Below are 17,416 nucleotides of genomic sequence, written 5' to 3'. Positions count from 1 at the left end.
GACTCTACAACAGCTTATATCTAGAGCAGGTGGCCTTCTTCCACTTTCTCACTTCCCAGAGTTAATTTAAAATTAATTTGCAAAAACAGATTATTGTTACGACCCCATGCTGCTCTGGGGAGGGGTAACATAAAACTGAAGAATCTGAAAAGTTGATGTGTTGCAAGATGAGGAAGCTTAAATGCAACCTCAGGGAGAGCCCTGGCCAAAATAACAAACAAACCAGCCCCTGAGTAGAAATAAAACCACAATACTAAATAAACTACCCAAAACGAAAAGTTACTATTCTAAACCAAACTTCCTGACCTACACGAGATAAACAAGAGTAAAGGGAACACAACAAAAATGGCAGCTCTTTCCTATCAGGGCTTACTGGCAAGGAATTAAAGGTAGTTACAATTCAGAAACAATAGATAACATCTTAAATCAAAATCGCTACCTTTTTTTTTAGACTGTGATTGGCAGCAGGTCCCCAGATTCCCCAGCCAATAGCACAAGAGAGGAGTAGAAGTGATAGTTGAGGCCCACAGAGCCTGAGGAGCAACACAGCATGGGTTAGCACAATTATATATTCACGTATTGGGGAATGTAACAATCACACAAGACAAATTGACACAATATCACGTTGTGTCCACGCTGGTTCAGTCAGGGTAATTTCTGTAAAACTACGATGTTGCTTAAATGGATCATTCCCTCTTAAAAGGCTAAAAAAAAATGTGAAACAAGTGACACTCATAATCCAAACTTTTTCATGGGTGACAGAGTGAATGAGTTGGGAAGAAATGTTAGAAAGCGAGGGAGAGAAATGATGGTAAAACTGAAAAGAGAGAGAGAGAGAGAGCCACTCTGTCTATGCTAATCTTTGTCATTAATGAGTGACTGGGAGACAGACACGGACAGAATAAGGGAGCAGGAGGCCTGTCACTGCCAATCCTAATCACTAGTGAGATGAGGATGGATGGTAATGGTTGTCTGTCCCCCCAGAAGGTGATCCATTCCCCGCTACCGATCCTTCCAGCCACATATGACGCTCAGCACGAGATGACTCAGAAGACAGATATTAAATGGAAATTGAGCATGCAGATTATAAGTGTGCAGATATTTGTTCGTAACATTGACAATTTACAGGCATTTAGCCGACACTCGTATCCACGGCGACTCGAAGCGAACGAGGAGATACAGGCTCAGCGTCTCACTGGAGGACAGACCGTTGATGGAGACACATTGGCGGCCGTGTTGATTAGATTTGTGGCTTTTAAGTTGTCAACGCGAGACAAGCTACATGCCTGACTATTGAGGTGCAAATTAACATTTCAATGTTCAGACATGCTCATAAAAGTCAAAAGGATTCTCCGCTCTAAAGCAGTATGTCCATCACCTAGCAGGGCAAGAGGTTTATTCTTTATATCCCAGAGCAGAAGTGACATGTTTGGCCTGGAGAAAGCCATGAGTAACTATTTTTTATGGCTGAGAGGTTGAGTTTTTCAGGATATAATCCAAGTACATGTTAGCGAATGTAGAAATGCGTTGACTGATGTGTTAAATCAGGCGCAGATACCAAAGCCTCTCTATTCAGAAACACGGGAGTTTGAGATTTTAAATTGAACATCTATCCATCTGTTCATGTCCATCTATTTACAACTCCATCTGTATTCATTTAGGTTTAGGACAGGCTTGTTTTTGAAAGTTGGCCCTCGCCAATATTTCTGCAGCGCCTGTAAAGTCATATTTCCTGACATCCTGAAAACATCCTCAGTTTATTTTTTCAGATGCGGCTGCTTCATGGGACAGTAGAGCTGTGACAGTTTGATGAGAGCTGGTGCTGTCGGTCATGGCAGAACCAGAGCGCGCTGTCAAGATCAAACACAGTGTTTCCTCTCCTTTCAGGTTATATCTTCCAGGCAATCTTTTTTTTTGTTGTTGTTGGGTTTTTTTGGGGGGGGGGGGGGGGTTGGAAATATTTCACTTCAGAATTACATAAGCATTCAAAGCCATTCTGAAAATGGTGACAACCACGCATGTGAAATGATTGATAGTACAAAGATAAAACAAACAGTGGTGCTTTTGGGGAAAGTAGGAAATCTCATGGTTAACAAAACACAGCCTTTGCACTCAAGATATTGAATTATGAGCTTCACTGGTGGCTTTTTTCCTCTTAAAAAAACATCTAAAGAATCTTTTTAGCAGTGAATATTACAATATTTGTTGTAACAATCCTTGATATTTGATTAAACTATAAATCGACAAAAATATTTTTTTTTTCTTACTGTGCAAGAAAACAAAACAATAATTAACATGCAAACAATAAAGTTAAAGAAACACTCAAGTAGTGATATACTGTATATTTGTGTGGGTGCATAAAATGGAAAACAAAGTCGTCCATATCTTCAGGCTTCCTCTAAAAACAAGCTCCTCTCCGCTGTGAATAGCCTCTATATGTAGGACATCAAGTGGGTGGATGCATATCATTACATAATCCTTGTTTATAGTGTTTGAATCCAGATCTAATAAGTTATGAATATTCCTGCTATGACATTCTGCAAAACGCTGTGGGCTGCACAGACAATTAAAGAACATGATTAATATCTGAGAGCCTAAATGAAAATTAGTTCTGATGACTAATTGCGCTCTCTGATATCATTTATCCTTTAGTCTTTATGTGCATGAGTAAAAGCTGTTCACCTATATATGATGGATAACACTTGTTATAATTTAATACCGTATAGATACTCAAAGATAAATTCTTGTCTCACTTAACCCTCCTGCCCTTCTCCACTGAGAAGTGAGAGGTCAAGTCAGCAGAGTCCTACAGATAAAGACTAATTCATCTGTCCATGATGGGGACACGTCAACATAAAACACATAAGATACATGAAAAACATTAAAAAATACATAAACAGGACATTTTGGTTACAACAGCACCAGAGTGTAAAGTGTGAAGAGCTCGTTCTCTTCCTGTGATCTCAGAAAACGAACATGACAGAACGTTGCTCAAAGCTTTAAAAAAAAAAAAAACATCCAACAACGACTGTTCGCTGTTATCAAAGGACAAAACCTGGAGTCACTCTGTTGATACCGGAATGGGCTTTGACTTTTTTGGGATTATAGCACTTTGGTAGGAATTATATACAGCTAGGCTTAACCTCACGCCGTTGTGAACATTTCTCCCAACATAAAATCCATCCAGAAAGCTTCAGTTTATACTTTCAGGAGTTTGGAGTTTTTAGTTTTGTGTGTCAGCTGCAGCCTTGAGTTTGAGAAAGAGGTTTGTAGAAGTAGAAGGTCGGTCAGATCGAATCTCCTTCATATATGTGGAATAGTTGTGTGTGTTTCTGGTGTTAGACCTGTTTATTGGCAGATTTTACTCAGCAGCTTCAGATAACTTAGAATGGATCCTGCTGTTTTACCTCACCTCAAAAGGCAATGCCAATTTTTTAGCAACTAGTAGTTTAGTTTTTTAGTTTTGGCCATCTTACCTATTGGCTATTAGTGGTGGGAATCTTTGGGAATCTCACAGTTTTATTTGATTTGATTCAGAATCAATTCTCGAGTCAAAATTGATTTTTGATTCAAAAAAGGGGGCACTATTTTGAACATCTTACTCCAGGGTGCCAGGCCTGGAAAGCGAGTATGCAGCTTTTTTTATTTGAAAAAGTTAAATACAAACATGTACTTTACTGATCATGACTACTGAGTTCATGTATTTTGTAGAAACAGAAGTTGGTCTACGTGCTCTGCTGTGCTGTTGTAAGTTTCCAGCAGTAGAGAATAGACTCACTGCTGCAAAGGAGCACCAGGCAAATCTTTTGAAATGAAAAATATTATCTGTGTTATTTTCTTCACCTGATCAGAATCAGGTGAAAGTTTTGTAAAACTGAAAGTTTCATATGCGTCTACTGTATCTCACAATACATATAACCATAGTTTCAACAGCGTCCTGATAACAGTATTATACAGAACATGTAGACTAAAGTTCATGCTTCACATAGAAATATAGTCCTGAAATGATGTTGAAAGAATGGTTACATAAACCTTTCACTATTAAATGTAATTCAGCCCAATTTTAACTGAGATGTCTTGTGACCTGCAAATCACCAGAACAGTTTTTATATCGGGTTTCGTCTACAACCTGTCTGACCTCCTGAGGACTCGTGTTACTGCCTCTAATGGTCCTGGTCAGTGCATAAACAGATCTCAGTATTAAGGTTGATGAGTAAAATGCTACCATTACGAGCAGGAATGATCAAAACAACGAAAATAGGACCCCGAAAAATTGAATTTTCCTGTTAAAAGATGCAAACCCACATTGAAAAATAATGGTATAATGGTTTAATAGAGAGTTTCTGAGCTCTGCAATGGTCTAAATGAGGTTTAGATTGTATTTCATCTACAAACCCTTGTATTTGTATAATACACATTATATAGACTTTTATATTTCTAAAATTATATCTGCATTTGTATCTTATAGAGATGTTTTCAGCTTTTCACCCACACACACACACAGTGACTATCAGCTGTGACGCAGGGCTCTTTCTCATCTCCTTATTTAAACTGAGCCGAGAGTCACAGAGCCAACAGTGTTTTCGCTTCGGAGTGAATATGATCAATAAACAGAGAAAACTATAACGCAGGACAGGAGATGTATAGAGCAGACAGGAGAGTAGTTTGGCTCTGCCTCACTTGCTTCCTGTTCTGATTTTATCTCCTTCTCCTTTTCTATTTATCTCTCTCAGTTTTCCCTCCTCCTCTATTTCTCAGTTTTTCACGGTGCATGTCTCTTTTTTTTCTCTCTCTCTCTCTTTCTGGCTCTGCGTTATAACACTCCGTCTTTCTGTTTATCTTTTCGTCTCTCTTCCTCTGTCTCTGTGTTTCCACCTGACTGCTGAGGGATAAGGACTGCAACTTGATGTTGAATAGATGCTGGGGAATCATCACTCACACTGCGTTTCCATGACAAACAAGCCCTTCTGTTTATATGGCGTCCTTTTGTTGTGTGCAACCGTATCATTTGTCTGTGTTTGTGTGTGTGCATGTATGCTTTCCTTTCTCAGTGTGTTATATAGATATATCGTTCCTGTCTCGTTGCGTCATCTGTGTGTTTGTCTTTGCATGCCGTATGTGTTCATATCTCACTGTCTCAGTTTGTGTGTGTGTGTGTGTGTGTGTGCGTATATGTGTGTGTGTGTGTGAGTGTGTGTGTGTGTGTGTGTGTGTGTGTGTGTGTGTGTGTGTGTGTGTGTGTGTGTGTGTGTCAGGCCATCTGTTCTCTGTCGGGTCTGGTCCTGACTCCCAGGGCTTTGTCTTCCTCTCTGTGTTCTGGGATCAAGAAGACAGACATGTACCATAACTCCTTCTCAGATGTACTGTCCCCTATCCCCACTGTTTATTAGTGGGGCCCATATGCCAGTGGTGATTGGAAGGGAGATTGCTTTGAAATTTTATTGGTGACACCCTCATAGGGACAGAGTGAGATTCATCCTGAAAGTTGAGATCCACAAATTTCAGTTTAAAAACTAATCTACATGTTTTAGATAGATGAGTTGTTAGATGTTAAAATTTACATCCTATAAAGGGAGTTTTTTTTTTTTTTTTTAATTATGAGGTGACCTATTGCATCCCAGCCCCCCAAACCTGGTGCATAATTTCTTTTAACTAGCAATTGTAGAAATAAAAAAATTATTTTCTGAGCAGCTGTTATGTTATTCCACTTTGAGAATGAGAGGCAAAACTCCAGGACATTCCTACAAGTTTATTCATCAGCAATCAAACTTTGGTTGAAATGATTCCTGTGAGAGAAGTAAAAAAAAAATCACCTGCAAAGTAAATTTGGTCTGTGTTAAACTGATGACAACCCTAACCAAAGCAAATACCCTTTGAACTCTGCCAGACTGCAGTGATTTGTGGAGCTTCGGCAGATGTATGATACAATAGGATCAAATATAATAATTAAACATAAACAGAGACACATCAGAACCATATAAAAACACAAATCAAATCAAAACTACATAAGCTAAAACAAAACTTAAGCCGTGTAGATACAGTAAAATCCCTGCAAAGCTGAATTTAGAGGAGAGATTTAAAAGGAGATTACATGGGTTTGATTTCAAACTGAATGACCACTGAGCGTCCTAAACAGATCCCATGCTTTTATTCTTTGACTAGTGTGAATGTTCACCACATGCTTTCCAAGGTGCCCTTCCCCATCAAAGCAGCTCAATCCTGGAATCAGATGTGAAATATTAGGGTCTGATCAAGCTGTACACTGCAGTCAGACTCCCAAAAACATACTGTAGCTGTAGCTAAAAGAGACAGAACTGTAAATGGACTGTGGCATTGAATCTCACTGAAACTTTTTTTTAATTATGCTTTAAACTGTGGCTCTAGGGATGGCAGTGTCACTCAGTTCGGACTGAAGTACCTCAATAACTATCAGATGGATGGCCAGTAGATTTTGTACAGATATTCATGGTACCCAGAGGATGAAACCTGTCAACTTTGGTGATCCTCTGACTTTTCCTCTAGCGCCACCATGATGTTTACATTTGTTGTTTTGAGTGAAATATCTCAACAACTGTTGGATGGATTGTCGTGAAATTTAATACACACATCCATGTTTCCTTCGGGATCAATTCTAATAACTTTGACGATCCCTTAACTTTTTATCTGGTGGCATCATCAGGTCAAATTTTAATTAGTTGTTTATGGCAAAATACCTGTAAAACTAATAACATTCCCATCAGCCTCAGCTGTACTTTGTGTTTTGTGCTAATTAGCAAATGTTAGCATGCTAATGCACTAAGCTAAGACCACAGATGTATTAAGAGAGCTGGATACAGTGCGGCCGCTCAGCCTTGCTGCCAATTTTTCCTAGTGGCCACTTGCAGTATTGCAATGAAACAATCCCCTACGGTCCAAAAAACATTTTCCCCAAAGACCACCATTATAAAAGAAACATCTGTAAAACTGTCGACAGGACACCTCGAACTGCAAATAAGGTCAATTATTACTCTTTGTATCATGAATTTTTAAACAATGAAGGTGTCATATTTGTAAAACTCCCCTAGAAACCTATAAAAGCAATTTAAAATTTGTGAATTCCAATGTAAAGTCAATGGGATGAGCGGGAACTTGGGGATGGGGGTCAGCAGGGGGGAAAAACTCTTCGCAAAATTTAGTGTGCCACACAACGCAGAAGCAAGAAAACTTTTTTGGCTCATGCTCTAAGCGAGAAATTTTCATTTGATTGAATAGGCGCCATCTTTGATTCCGGTATCCAACACACCCATGGCTAAGACGATGAACGTGGTAAACATTATACCTGCCAAACATCAGCATGTTTACACTGTCATCATGAGTATTTTAGCATGCCGACATGACAGTGTCAAAAGTACAACCCCCATTACAAGTTCCACTTTTTAACATTTTACTTGACAAAAAAAGTTGTTAGTATAATTTCCTCTAGGTTTTACAGATGTTTAGAGATGTTTAGATAGGACTGCAGTAAGGAGTCCAAGAGAATAACCCAGCTGAGCCAAGATGACATAAATGTAACCAAACAAAAAACCCTCTAAAATACCAGTCTTGATTTCTTTGTACACTGTTCATTATTCAGTGATGCTCTATGCATTTTAGAGGTATTTTGCATCAATTTGATGATCTCCATGTTTGTTGTGACCACCTTTTTTTCCAACCTGTTTTCCGTATGTGTGACTGTGAAAGCAACATAGCCTTCAGTTCTTAATAAATAAGAAAAGTGCCCTTCGCTCGAAAATACGAAGTCTTAGCTGCAGTGCATGCTGATGTTTTCTGGCTGCTGCTGTTACTGAGAATATTGGTATCTCTGTGTCCCGCATGATTGCTTTTTCTCTGTATTATTGTTGAATTTCAGTGCAGGATAGCATCTCTAGAAAGAAGTCTGTGCTCTTTGATTCTGACTGAAAGCAGAACAGGCTCAAAAACTCAAGGTTGCATCGTTTTAGTGGCTGTTTTAATCCAGTTTCTTTTAGGAGTCTTTAAAGGTTCTATAGCATTGAGTTGAAGTAAAGCAAAGAAACACTGAAAATGTAACATTTCCTTCCAGTGGTCAAAAATAATGAGGCCAAATTACACATTAGAAAAGAGTGAGATCATTATACTGTCTGACACAATATGGTAAGAGACAGTTAAAGTAAAGTAAAATGTCGCTTTTGTTGTGGAGAGCAACTCTGACAGGTTCATTTAAGTTGATACGTGCTGAGCTTTTTATTGTGGTCGCCATTATTCTGTCCTCGTTTATGGTTTCACCCCCTTTTCTTTCAAGTATTTAGTTCGCTCTTTTCTTTTTAATGCACTTCTTGTCTTTCCTTCATCGCTCTGATGGGGCTTTAGATCGCTCTGTTGCTCCTCCTTTACTCTGTCTTAGTTTTTCTCTTTCTATCTCTGTCTTTCTCGTGGAGTTTCCAGAGAGACTGTTGGCACCCGAGAACAATCATCAGACTGTAGTGAGGGCTTTAGACCTCGCCACACACACACACATATACACACACACACACACAGGCCTGGTCTTGGCCCTGTCCTGCTGTTAGTGAATTCCTTACCCTGCACTGCCTTAGCAGCACTGGCTAGCAGATCATTGCTCGCTGCTACAACATCAGCTGTTCTCTAATGCCACCCTAGGGCTTTTTGTAGCTGTGAGGAGGTTTAGTGTGCACTCGCACCAAGGCCAGCTGTTCCCCAAACTGTTGTTGTCATGCAATATAGCCTTGAAAAAGGCTTTAGATGGCTTTAACTGCACCAGGACATTTGGGTGAATAGCATTAGCCTACAGTAGCACTCGCATGGCTAACAGGTGTAGCGTCTAGTTTAGCATCAGATGTGTTAGCCATAGCTAAACAAGGAGGAGGAGTCAGCGTCGTCATCTGGTTTAAAAGCTACAGCTCCTCTGTCAGTAGGCTCCTTCTTGAAATAAATATTGTTTAGGTGGCAAGTTTGATATCAGATGAAACTCAATTAACCCTCTTGGGGATGTTTTGTCCTCCAGCATGTGACAATTTTATTAGTATCATTATTTATTCATTCATTCATTCAAACCTTTATTTAAGCCTCGAAAATCAGTGAGGTTTCCCTCATTTGTAAAGATATTGAGATACATAGTTAAAAAGAAAATATGCAGAGTTAAATGGATCAAAAAAAGACAATACTCAGTGAAAATAATGGCACACTGAGGTGAAGTGGTTTGAGATCATAGTCTTGAATTGTCCAGGGTTAGTGAGAGTGTCGATCTTGAGAATCCGCTAGTGTGGCTGTAGATTCTTAGTTTTGGTTCTCTATTTTTCCAAATGTGAAGTATAGTGAAAATAATGTCAGGATGTCCAGTATGTGATAGAATTTGAACAAAGCCACAGACTACACAGTTTGCTACCTTCCTCTCTCTGAACTCTGCTAGTCTCTCCTCCCCTCTGTCACCCCCTCCTCTCTTCTTCACACTTCTTCCCTGTCTCCCTTTTTTCCCTCCGTCACCTATTCCCTCCCTCAGTGCTCTACTGACTCCTGCAGAGACATGCTGCGTCATGGAAACGACCGGCTCTGTGTGTGTGTGTGTATGTGTGTGTGTGTGTGTGTGTGTGTGTGTGTGGGGAGGATAGCTGGTGTTAAAGCCACCCTAACAGCACCTCCTGCTGTCCTGCTTGGCAGATCATTATAGGCACTGAAGATTTACTGGGAGACTGGAAAGACAGTCGAGAAAAGGAGAGAGAAAGAGGCTCAGACTGGATAAATCTGCATGCACGCCGTACATTTTATAATGTGTTTCTGTGCAGGGTTTTTGTCAACATTATCGGCAGCTCTCCTATGGGTTGTTAAGAGGCAGTTGTTCTCCAAAGTGGATATGACAGATTCGCAGTGTTATTGTGCAGAGGTTAATGGTTGTTCCTGGCTAAACAAGAAAGCTAAATTTCATTATTATTCCATTTACTAGATGATACACCCTCTGGAGTTTAAAGTCATTTTGATTTTGCTGCACATAAAAATTTGCCTGCAGTTACATTATAAGCACACAGCTCTATTTCTGATTGGTCTAAAATAATTAAAGGTTATTTTTCTTTAGCACAAGATTTTATACAAAATACAGAATTTCCACCAGAGATAGTAGCCCCTCTTGCTCTATGAACTTTATGCACTGATTGGATTTTTTTAGGCAGTTTCAAAAGGTTTTCTGTGATTGTTTCTATGTTTTATGCATGATAGGTATTCATAACATTAAATAGAAGGCTGGTTTTAGCACAGTTTTTTTTTGCATGTAGTCTTCCTGTTCACTTCCTGTGAACACCCACTTTGTAAGAAACTAGATTCTTATCAAATCAGGGTTCATGTCTTAGTTGCATCTATCTGGGGTTCCAAGACATAAACAATGTTTGGAGAGTTTTGTCATCCATAAGAGAGCAAAATATTGTCAGTTCCTCTTAGCATTAGGTTTTAATAGCTGTTTCCATCTCTAATTTGGGTAGAAAATGAAGTTATTTCTAACTTTTGTTGCCAAAAATGTCAAAAATTAAATGATTTTAGAGCATTTCCCTCACGTTCAGAAATGGGGATTTGACACAGGATTCAGATTTGATGAAAAGTTATCGAATGTAAGGATGTGAGGAGTAAAAGACGGGCAAGCCAAAATGTGGGCACCATCTTCTGTGGGAACAGGAGAGAAGAAGCGTATGAGCCGATGGATCCCACCCCCACCCTCTGTTCTCTTCTCTTCAAGCGTCACTGTCTTTACTGCATTGTGTATGAGTTTGTGTGTGTGTGTGTGTGTGTCAGACTAAGAAAGACTAAAAACGCCACAGACAGACACACAGTGCTTTGGCAGCACTTTCACAGCCCACAATGATAGAAAAGGAGCCATGAAAATCTCCTAATTATACAGAGACACACACACACTTAAAAGGAAGGAGCTTTGTCTGTAGCCTCCCACATACACACACAATACCGAACACACACTCATGCTGCACACAGTCCTGTACACAGACCAGAGTGTGGAGAAAGCGGTGTTGGGAAGGAGACAGGAAACAGGATTTCTGCTGTAAAATGGGTTTATATCTTCATTATTGATGAAGCCACAGAAATGGCAAGTTTGGATTTGGAGCTTATTGGCTGCATACAGTTAATGTCACTGTGATAAGTTGTTTTTTTTTTTATTTTATTTCATTTTTTTCAAACTAAAGTGAGCTCTGTGTTTCTGTTTGTCATGTAATAAGACCATGTGACCAAGCGCCATGTGAGAGATGAACATCAATTTTGAGATGTTACATAACAATTTTGATTATATTCATTCAGAGATGTTTGGTATAATTAACATAAACAAACAAGAATATCACAGACGCAGCCTTCACTTGCCTGTTTTTACCTAATGAACACTCAGACATGTCGTCATATGCTATATCCTTTTTCTAGCAAGGAGACTTTGCAGGTTTCGCATTATTTTGTTTTAGATTTATGCTTTGATTGCTGAACGATAAGTCGTCCCAGATGCTTCTCTTTAACATTCGAAAACTGGGAATGTGATTCATAGCCAGTTTTTAATGAAAAAAATCAAAAAGCCTAATTATTACTATTAGAATTGAAGTGTCACTTTTGAATGGAGTGAATCGACAGTGAATTGAAGCTAACCCTGTATTTAATAGAAGTGTGGGATATTCAGCATTGGAGCTCTATTTGTTCCTTTTACTTCTTGACTTCATTTGAAAGACAATTACTTTCATCTCCTCCTTCACTTTAAAGGCACCTTATTCTGTATTTTTTTTTTTTATGTATGAAAAATGTTCAGCACCCCTTACCTGTCTGCTTTGTCTCTCTCTCCCCCTTCTCTCCGTCTCTCTTTCTTCCCCTCATCCGTACCAATTTTCTCCTTTCTCTTTTCCTCTCACCTTTACATCACTTGCCACTACTGCTCAATCTCTCCCTTTGTCTCTGTCTTCTTATAATCCATCTCTTTCTCCCCGTGCTCATGTCCCTTCCACCTCCCCCAGGTTTGTCAAAGTCCTTCCCATTGGACAACTCTTTGTTCGACAGCTGGCTCGCCCAGTCGGTCCAGATCACCGCTGATGACATGCTCAGCCAGTGGGCTCTGGGTGCCCAACATCGGGACAAGAGTGGCAGCCTGCTCTCCGATCAGGTAGGGCTTCAGTATCTACATAGAGTAGATACTGCTTTGATAATGCAGCAATAGATTGAATTCGGTTGTGGATTTTTGATTTATTTGATACTTTTAAAAAGTGGAGCACAAGCTGGACTTAATTTCACTCCTTAGAGGGCCAGTGCATGCAGACAGCATGGAGTTAAAAGGAGGAGTAGGATTATATTCGACGGAGCTGCAGTCCGGCTCTTGGCAGCAAACGACAGCGCACATGGCAAAATTCAAAATCAGCAGCACAGTCAAACAGTCCATCACCTCTTGAACTGAATCCCAGTCTACTTCACTGGTGAAAGGAGCCAAATAAGGAAATATCCTGCCTACAGACCTGACTGAGATGGACATCCAAAGTTAGGTGGATGTATTTTTGCAAGAAGTAACCTTTCAAACAAATTGATTAACTATCATAATCAACTGTATCAACTTTCTCTGCTCATTAATTGCAATAAAAGAATATGCAGAGAAGTCGTTTTTGCCCTGTCGATGCACCGAAATCTAGCATGAAGCTCCGTTAAAGAACTGAAACTCCAACCAGGAAGAAAGTGACTTTTCCACACATGTGCTAATCCAAAATCAATTTCCCTCTAACTTATGTTGTCAGTGTTTACAGTGGAGTAAAATGGAGCACTGCTACAACCAGTCATAGTTGTGCATCAGCTTTAATAACAAAATAACCTTAAAGGACGGATTCACAATTTTTCAAGTCTGTCTTAAAACAGTAATCAGGTGCCCAAATGAACATTGAAACAGGTTTTACTTGTTGTAATGATTCCTCCTGTTCATACTGAACATTAAGAGATCCCTTCATAATGCACTTTAAATGTAAGTGATGGGGGGCAAAGTCCACAGCCCTTCTTTTAAATGTATTTAAAAGTTTATTTGAAGGTAATATGAGGCTTCAGCCGTCCAAATTAGTCAAATCAAGTCAATATCTTTCAAAGTTACTGTGTTTTTAATGCCAAATTCCCTCTTTCTGTCATCCTTATGCTGCAGCTGAACAGGAAAACACTGTCCGTTGACACACAAAGAGGGAAAATTTTACTAAAAAGACTGTAACTGTGGAAGATATCCCCTTTATTTGACAAACTCAGATGGCTGAAGTCTCATATTATCTTCAGATAAACTAAATTTTTGCTCAAAACACGGAGTGTGGATTTTATCCCCTCAGTCTTGCAATACCAGACAATCAGAGATCTTTGAAGTGTTTAGAGACTGACCTGTGAGTCTGTTTACCCCCCATCACTTACATTGTAAGCACTTTTTTTTTGAAGTGATCTTCTAATGGTCAGTATGAACAGGAAGAAAGATTACAGCGAGCAAAACCTGTTTCAGTGTTCATTTGGGCACCTGACTGTTGTTTGAAGAACCTGTCCTTCAACAGCAAATACTTAATGGCATAAAACTATTCAAGTTAGCAGCACCACCGACACTAAAAGAGATGATTAATTTATGGATCCATCGTATTGTATGATTTATGCTAGGCAGGATATGGTGCATGATGTACAATAGTTCACTGAGCTAATCAGATCATTCTAACAGTTTAAAGGATGAGTCAGGACCAAGACTTTTAGACTGAATCTTTTATATGAGTGGAATTTTAAGTTTTGCTCACTTCTCATTGTGGGTTGATCAGTTCAGCGAGAGAGCTGATGGTCAGAGCAGAGCTGCACTGTGGCTGACCTGCTGTTCTCCTGAGGAATGTTCTGTTTTTGTATTAATTGGCAGGGGGCTCCAACCAGAATGCATGATATAACTCCATTGTTTAGGGACAAGAAAATAACAGGAACATGATCATTTTTCAATAAAATAGAATGAGATTTTGATATGAAAACATGATACGCTTAGGAAGAGAAATCTGTATAAGAGCAATCACAATAATTCAGCTCTTTTATCACAATACAACAAAGCGAGTTAGAGATCTTATGATTATACTAATAATAAACATAAAGCAATAGATTACAATGCAAAATGCTTTTAAAATACCTCGGCTTTGTCGTTTGCTCTTTTGTTCGACAGTAAAAATGTCTTGCTGTTGCTCAAATCTTCTACTGTTGAGCAGTTGGAAATGTGGGTAGGTGGTGGTGGGTGGGGAGTTTCTGTTCCAAAATATTACAGGCAAGAATGTGAGGTTTCAAAACCAGAAACCCGAGTAACAGGCGAGTTAATTGTTGTATTGATCTACAACCAGATTTCCAAATACAGCGTGAACATTTTGTGTAAAACTCATTTATTGCACCTTGAAACATTAACTGCTCTCTTTTCCCCCCCCCCCGTCTGATTTTCTCTTATCGGCCCTCCTTTTAATTCTCATCCCTTTATCTCCTGTTTGCTCTTTCCTTCCCTCTCTTTTTTCTTTTCCTTCTGTTAACCTTTCCTCACCTCCTCTCTTGTTCTCCTCCTCTCATGCAGCTCCTGCAGGGCGAGGAGAGCCTGCTGAATCTGATGATGGAGAACTCCATGCAGTCCACCTGGAAAACGCCCCAGCTGGGCCGCAAACCACGAGGGAGCAACAAGCCCCGCGCTCGTGGACACCCGCAATCCACTGCCCCCGCCCAGCCGGACGCGCTACTGTCTGCTGCAGCCGCCTCCGCAGCTAGCAGCCCTTCCACTGCAAAGAGCCTCTGGGCGAGTGTGGCGGAGGAAAAGCCGGGTCAAGCGGTCCGCAAAGGGGAAAGGCCCAGGGGCTCCTCCAAGACCCTACACCACCACCACCTTCATCACCACCAGACCAGGAGCTCTGACCTGCACAGGGACCCAGCGCCACAGCCACCCATCTCCAAAATGGATTCCTGTCACATCTCGGAGGACCGCGGCCCGTGGGACAGCGTCCACACTGGGAATGGTGTTGTATCAGGAGCTGGACCTGGTTTCAGCGCGAGCTCGTCCCCATATCCGGCCTCTAGCCCAGGGGTCACGGTGCCCGTCACAGGGGTGGTCCTTCGCGGCGGGGCCCCGCGGCTCCGTCTGTCCCGCCAGGGTAAATCCAGAGGGAGGGGCATCAGTGGAGGTGTAGCAGAGTCCATGGACCTGCCCTTCACAGCAAAGGACGCGTCCCTGGACACAGCTGAGACTGATGGGTATTTCTCTGACGGCGAGCAGAGCGACTTGGACACGCGCTCCGGTGGGCGCAAACTCCGCTTGCCGCAGTTGCATTCTGGGAACGAGGACCTGCTGAGAATGGGCGTGCTGGCATCCTAGAGAACTGAGACTCATACAAACACACCTACACACACACACACACACACACACACACACACACACATATACACAATTATCCAAGCAGAGTCCCAGTCTTTGAGTCCCGCTGGTTAATTGTTTCTCTATCTGTGCCCAGTATACAATATACAAAACATGGCTGGATGGCTTTGTTCAACCAAATCCCTGTCACGTTTACCAGTGGAAAATCTCTTCAGCTCTTACCTGCTTTGTTTTTTCGGGGGAATTTGAATGTAGCTGTTTGTCTGTCGTACAGTAAAGCTTCTCCACCGGACTGTAGTTTGTTGTTAGCTCACCACAAAATGCGATACCTTCAACAAATAGGAGATGAACATTACCTTGAGTCTTTTTTTTTTTTTGTTTGTTTGTTTGTTTTGTATTTCAGATTCATTTTGTTTCTGGGCGTTGAAGTACCCAGTTCTGGCCTCATGTCTGTGGTATCTGCCAGACTTGGGAACAAACACTTCGGGGCATTATTATTATTATTATTATTCAAGCTGGTTTCAGGGTCTGCTTCACTCCTGGTCTATATGGCCTGAGATGCATCCAATGAGTCCTTGTTTTCTTGAATATGTTCAGTGGAAAGACAATTTCACACCAGAGTTGGTCTGAATATGTACAGAGGGTGACATGGGACAACACGTATTCAGCCTTGAGAAGCACAACTAGCTAGTCATAAGAGCTGTAACGTAAGCAATTGTGTGTATAATACATGTTCATGCAGGGTTGGGGTCAATTCTCATCATGTCGACTCCAAAATGTACACTAAAGCCTTCATTCTCAAATTTATCTTCACAGACTTAAAAAAAAAAAAAACCCAACAAAACAAAAAAACACAGATCTCCAGATTTTCCAGTTTTTGAATAGCAGAACAATTGACTCCAACCCTGATGCTCATTCTGATTGTCACACAGAGACACAAACACACACATACTGACACACATACTACTATAAGCAAATCCCTTTTGCTCACAGCCGTTGTTGAAATATTTGATCTGACTTTTTTCAGCTGCTTTTAAATTCTTCCTAATTCTGAGTTCTTTTTTTCCTGAATTTTTTGGAGAAAAATCATCGTAGAAACTCTGTGCCTTCTGTCGCTCGCCCTGTGCCCCTGCCTCCCCCTCAAACCCTCCCCCCACCCCCCACCCACCCACACCCCACCCCTTACAACCTTCTTCTCAATCAACCAAACAATCAGTAAGTAGATCAATCAGTCATTTCTCAATCGGATTTGTAACAATCAAACTGAAAGGAAATCCCGTTGGATTGGTTCCAGAGTGTAGCCAGCATCGGGCTCCTCGTCACCTTAATTGTCTAGTGCCTGAAATAAGGATGTAAATGCAGCGTTTGCCATTAATCAACAAAGCATCTGCAACAGTTAGCAAAGCAGAGCCACAACGTACTATCAGCGCAAAGAGCTGCCTATTGTTCTGTGCCCCCCCCCCCCCCCCCCCCCCACACACCCCCTCACCTGTGACTAGATCACTGCAGTCCGGAGCCATTGATAAACAAGAGTTTGGTCAGGTTGCACTATGAGCACCATGGCACTGCCTCTGCATGGAAATAAACACCCATCCGAACCATGTTTACTTTAGATGGTGTCAGTGCTCACTTTAGTGGTATGAATCAAGAACATGATGCTTCATTATTGAAGTTTCTCGTGTAAAAATATACTTAAATATTGGCCTAAATCACAAAGGCTGCAGAAAACAAGAAAGAGCCTCCCATTTGCATCTGGTTGAGTCGCTGAAGAGAGTCTCATTCCTTCTCCAGTGGTGAGAAAGCATTTGACAAAATAATCTCAACGCAAAAGTCTACCCACTAGCTTTTTCTGAGCTTTCAACTACATTGGCTGGCATGTTATAAAAATCTGTTTTATAAGTGTTTCTAGGTAGTGAAGTCCTCAAAAATCACAGTTATTTTTGTTTATTATATCAAGAGAAATTAGTCAGTCATACTTTGGACCCAACTATTCTATTCATGATACTGGTTTAGTAAGATGGCCAACATTGTTTTATTTAGTCGTACATCGAGCAG

The 17,416-nt window shown here is 40.7% G+C and overlaps 1 protein-coding gene across 1 annotated transcript in view; it reads left to right on the top strand.

Moving 5' to 3' along the window:
* The window catches only part of jade2 (jade family PHD finger 2), a 202,749-nt gene extending 186,248 nt beyond the window's left edge, over positions 1-16,501 (top strand). The window contains exons 13-14 of the mRNA XM_042431559.1: positions 12,000-12,145; positions 14,573-16,501. Of these exons, the coding sequence (XP_042287493.1) occupies positions 12,000-12,145; positions 14,573-15,361 (935 nt within the window). The 3' untranslated portion in view covers positions 15,362-16,501. The remainder of the gene's footprint in view (positions 1-11,999; positions 12,146-14,572) is intronic.
* Positions 16,502-17,416: the final 915 nt, after the last annotated feature.

This window comes from Thunnus maccoyii, chromosome 13 (genome assembly GCF_910596095.1).
Source record: "Thunnus maccoyii chromosome 13, fThuMac1.1, whole genome shotgun sequence".
NCBI lineage: Eukaryota > Metazoa > Chordata > Actinopteri > Scombriformes > Scombridae > Thunnus > Thunnus maccoyii.
Note: the sequence above shows the minus strand (reverse complement) of the source record. Positions and strands in the feature narration are given on the sequence as shown.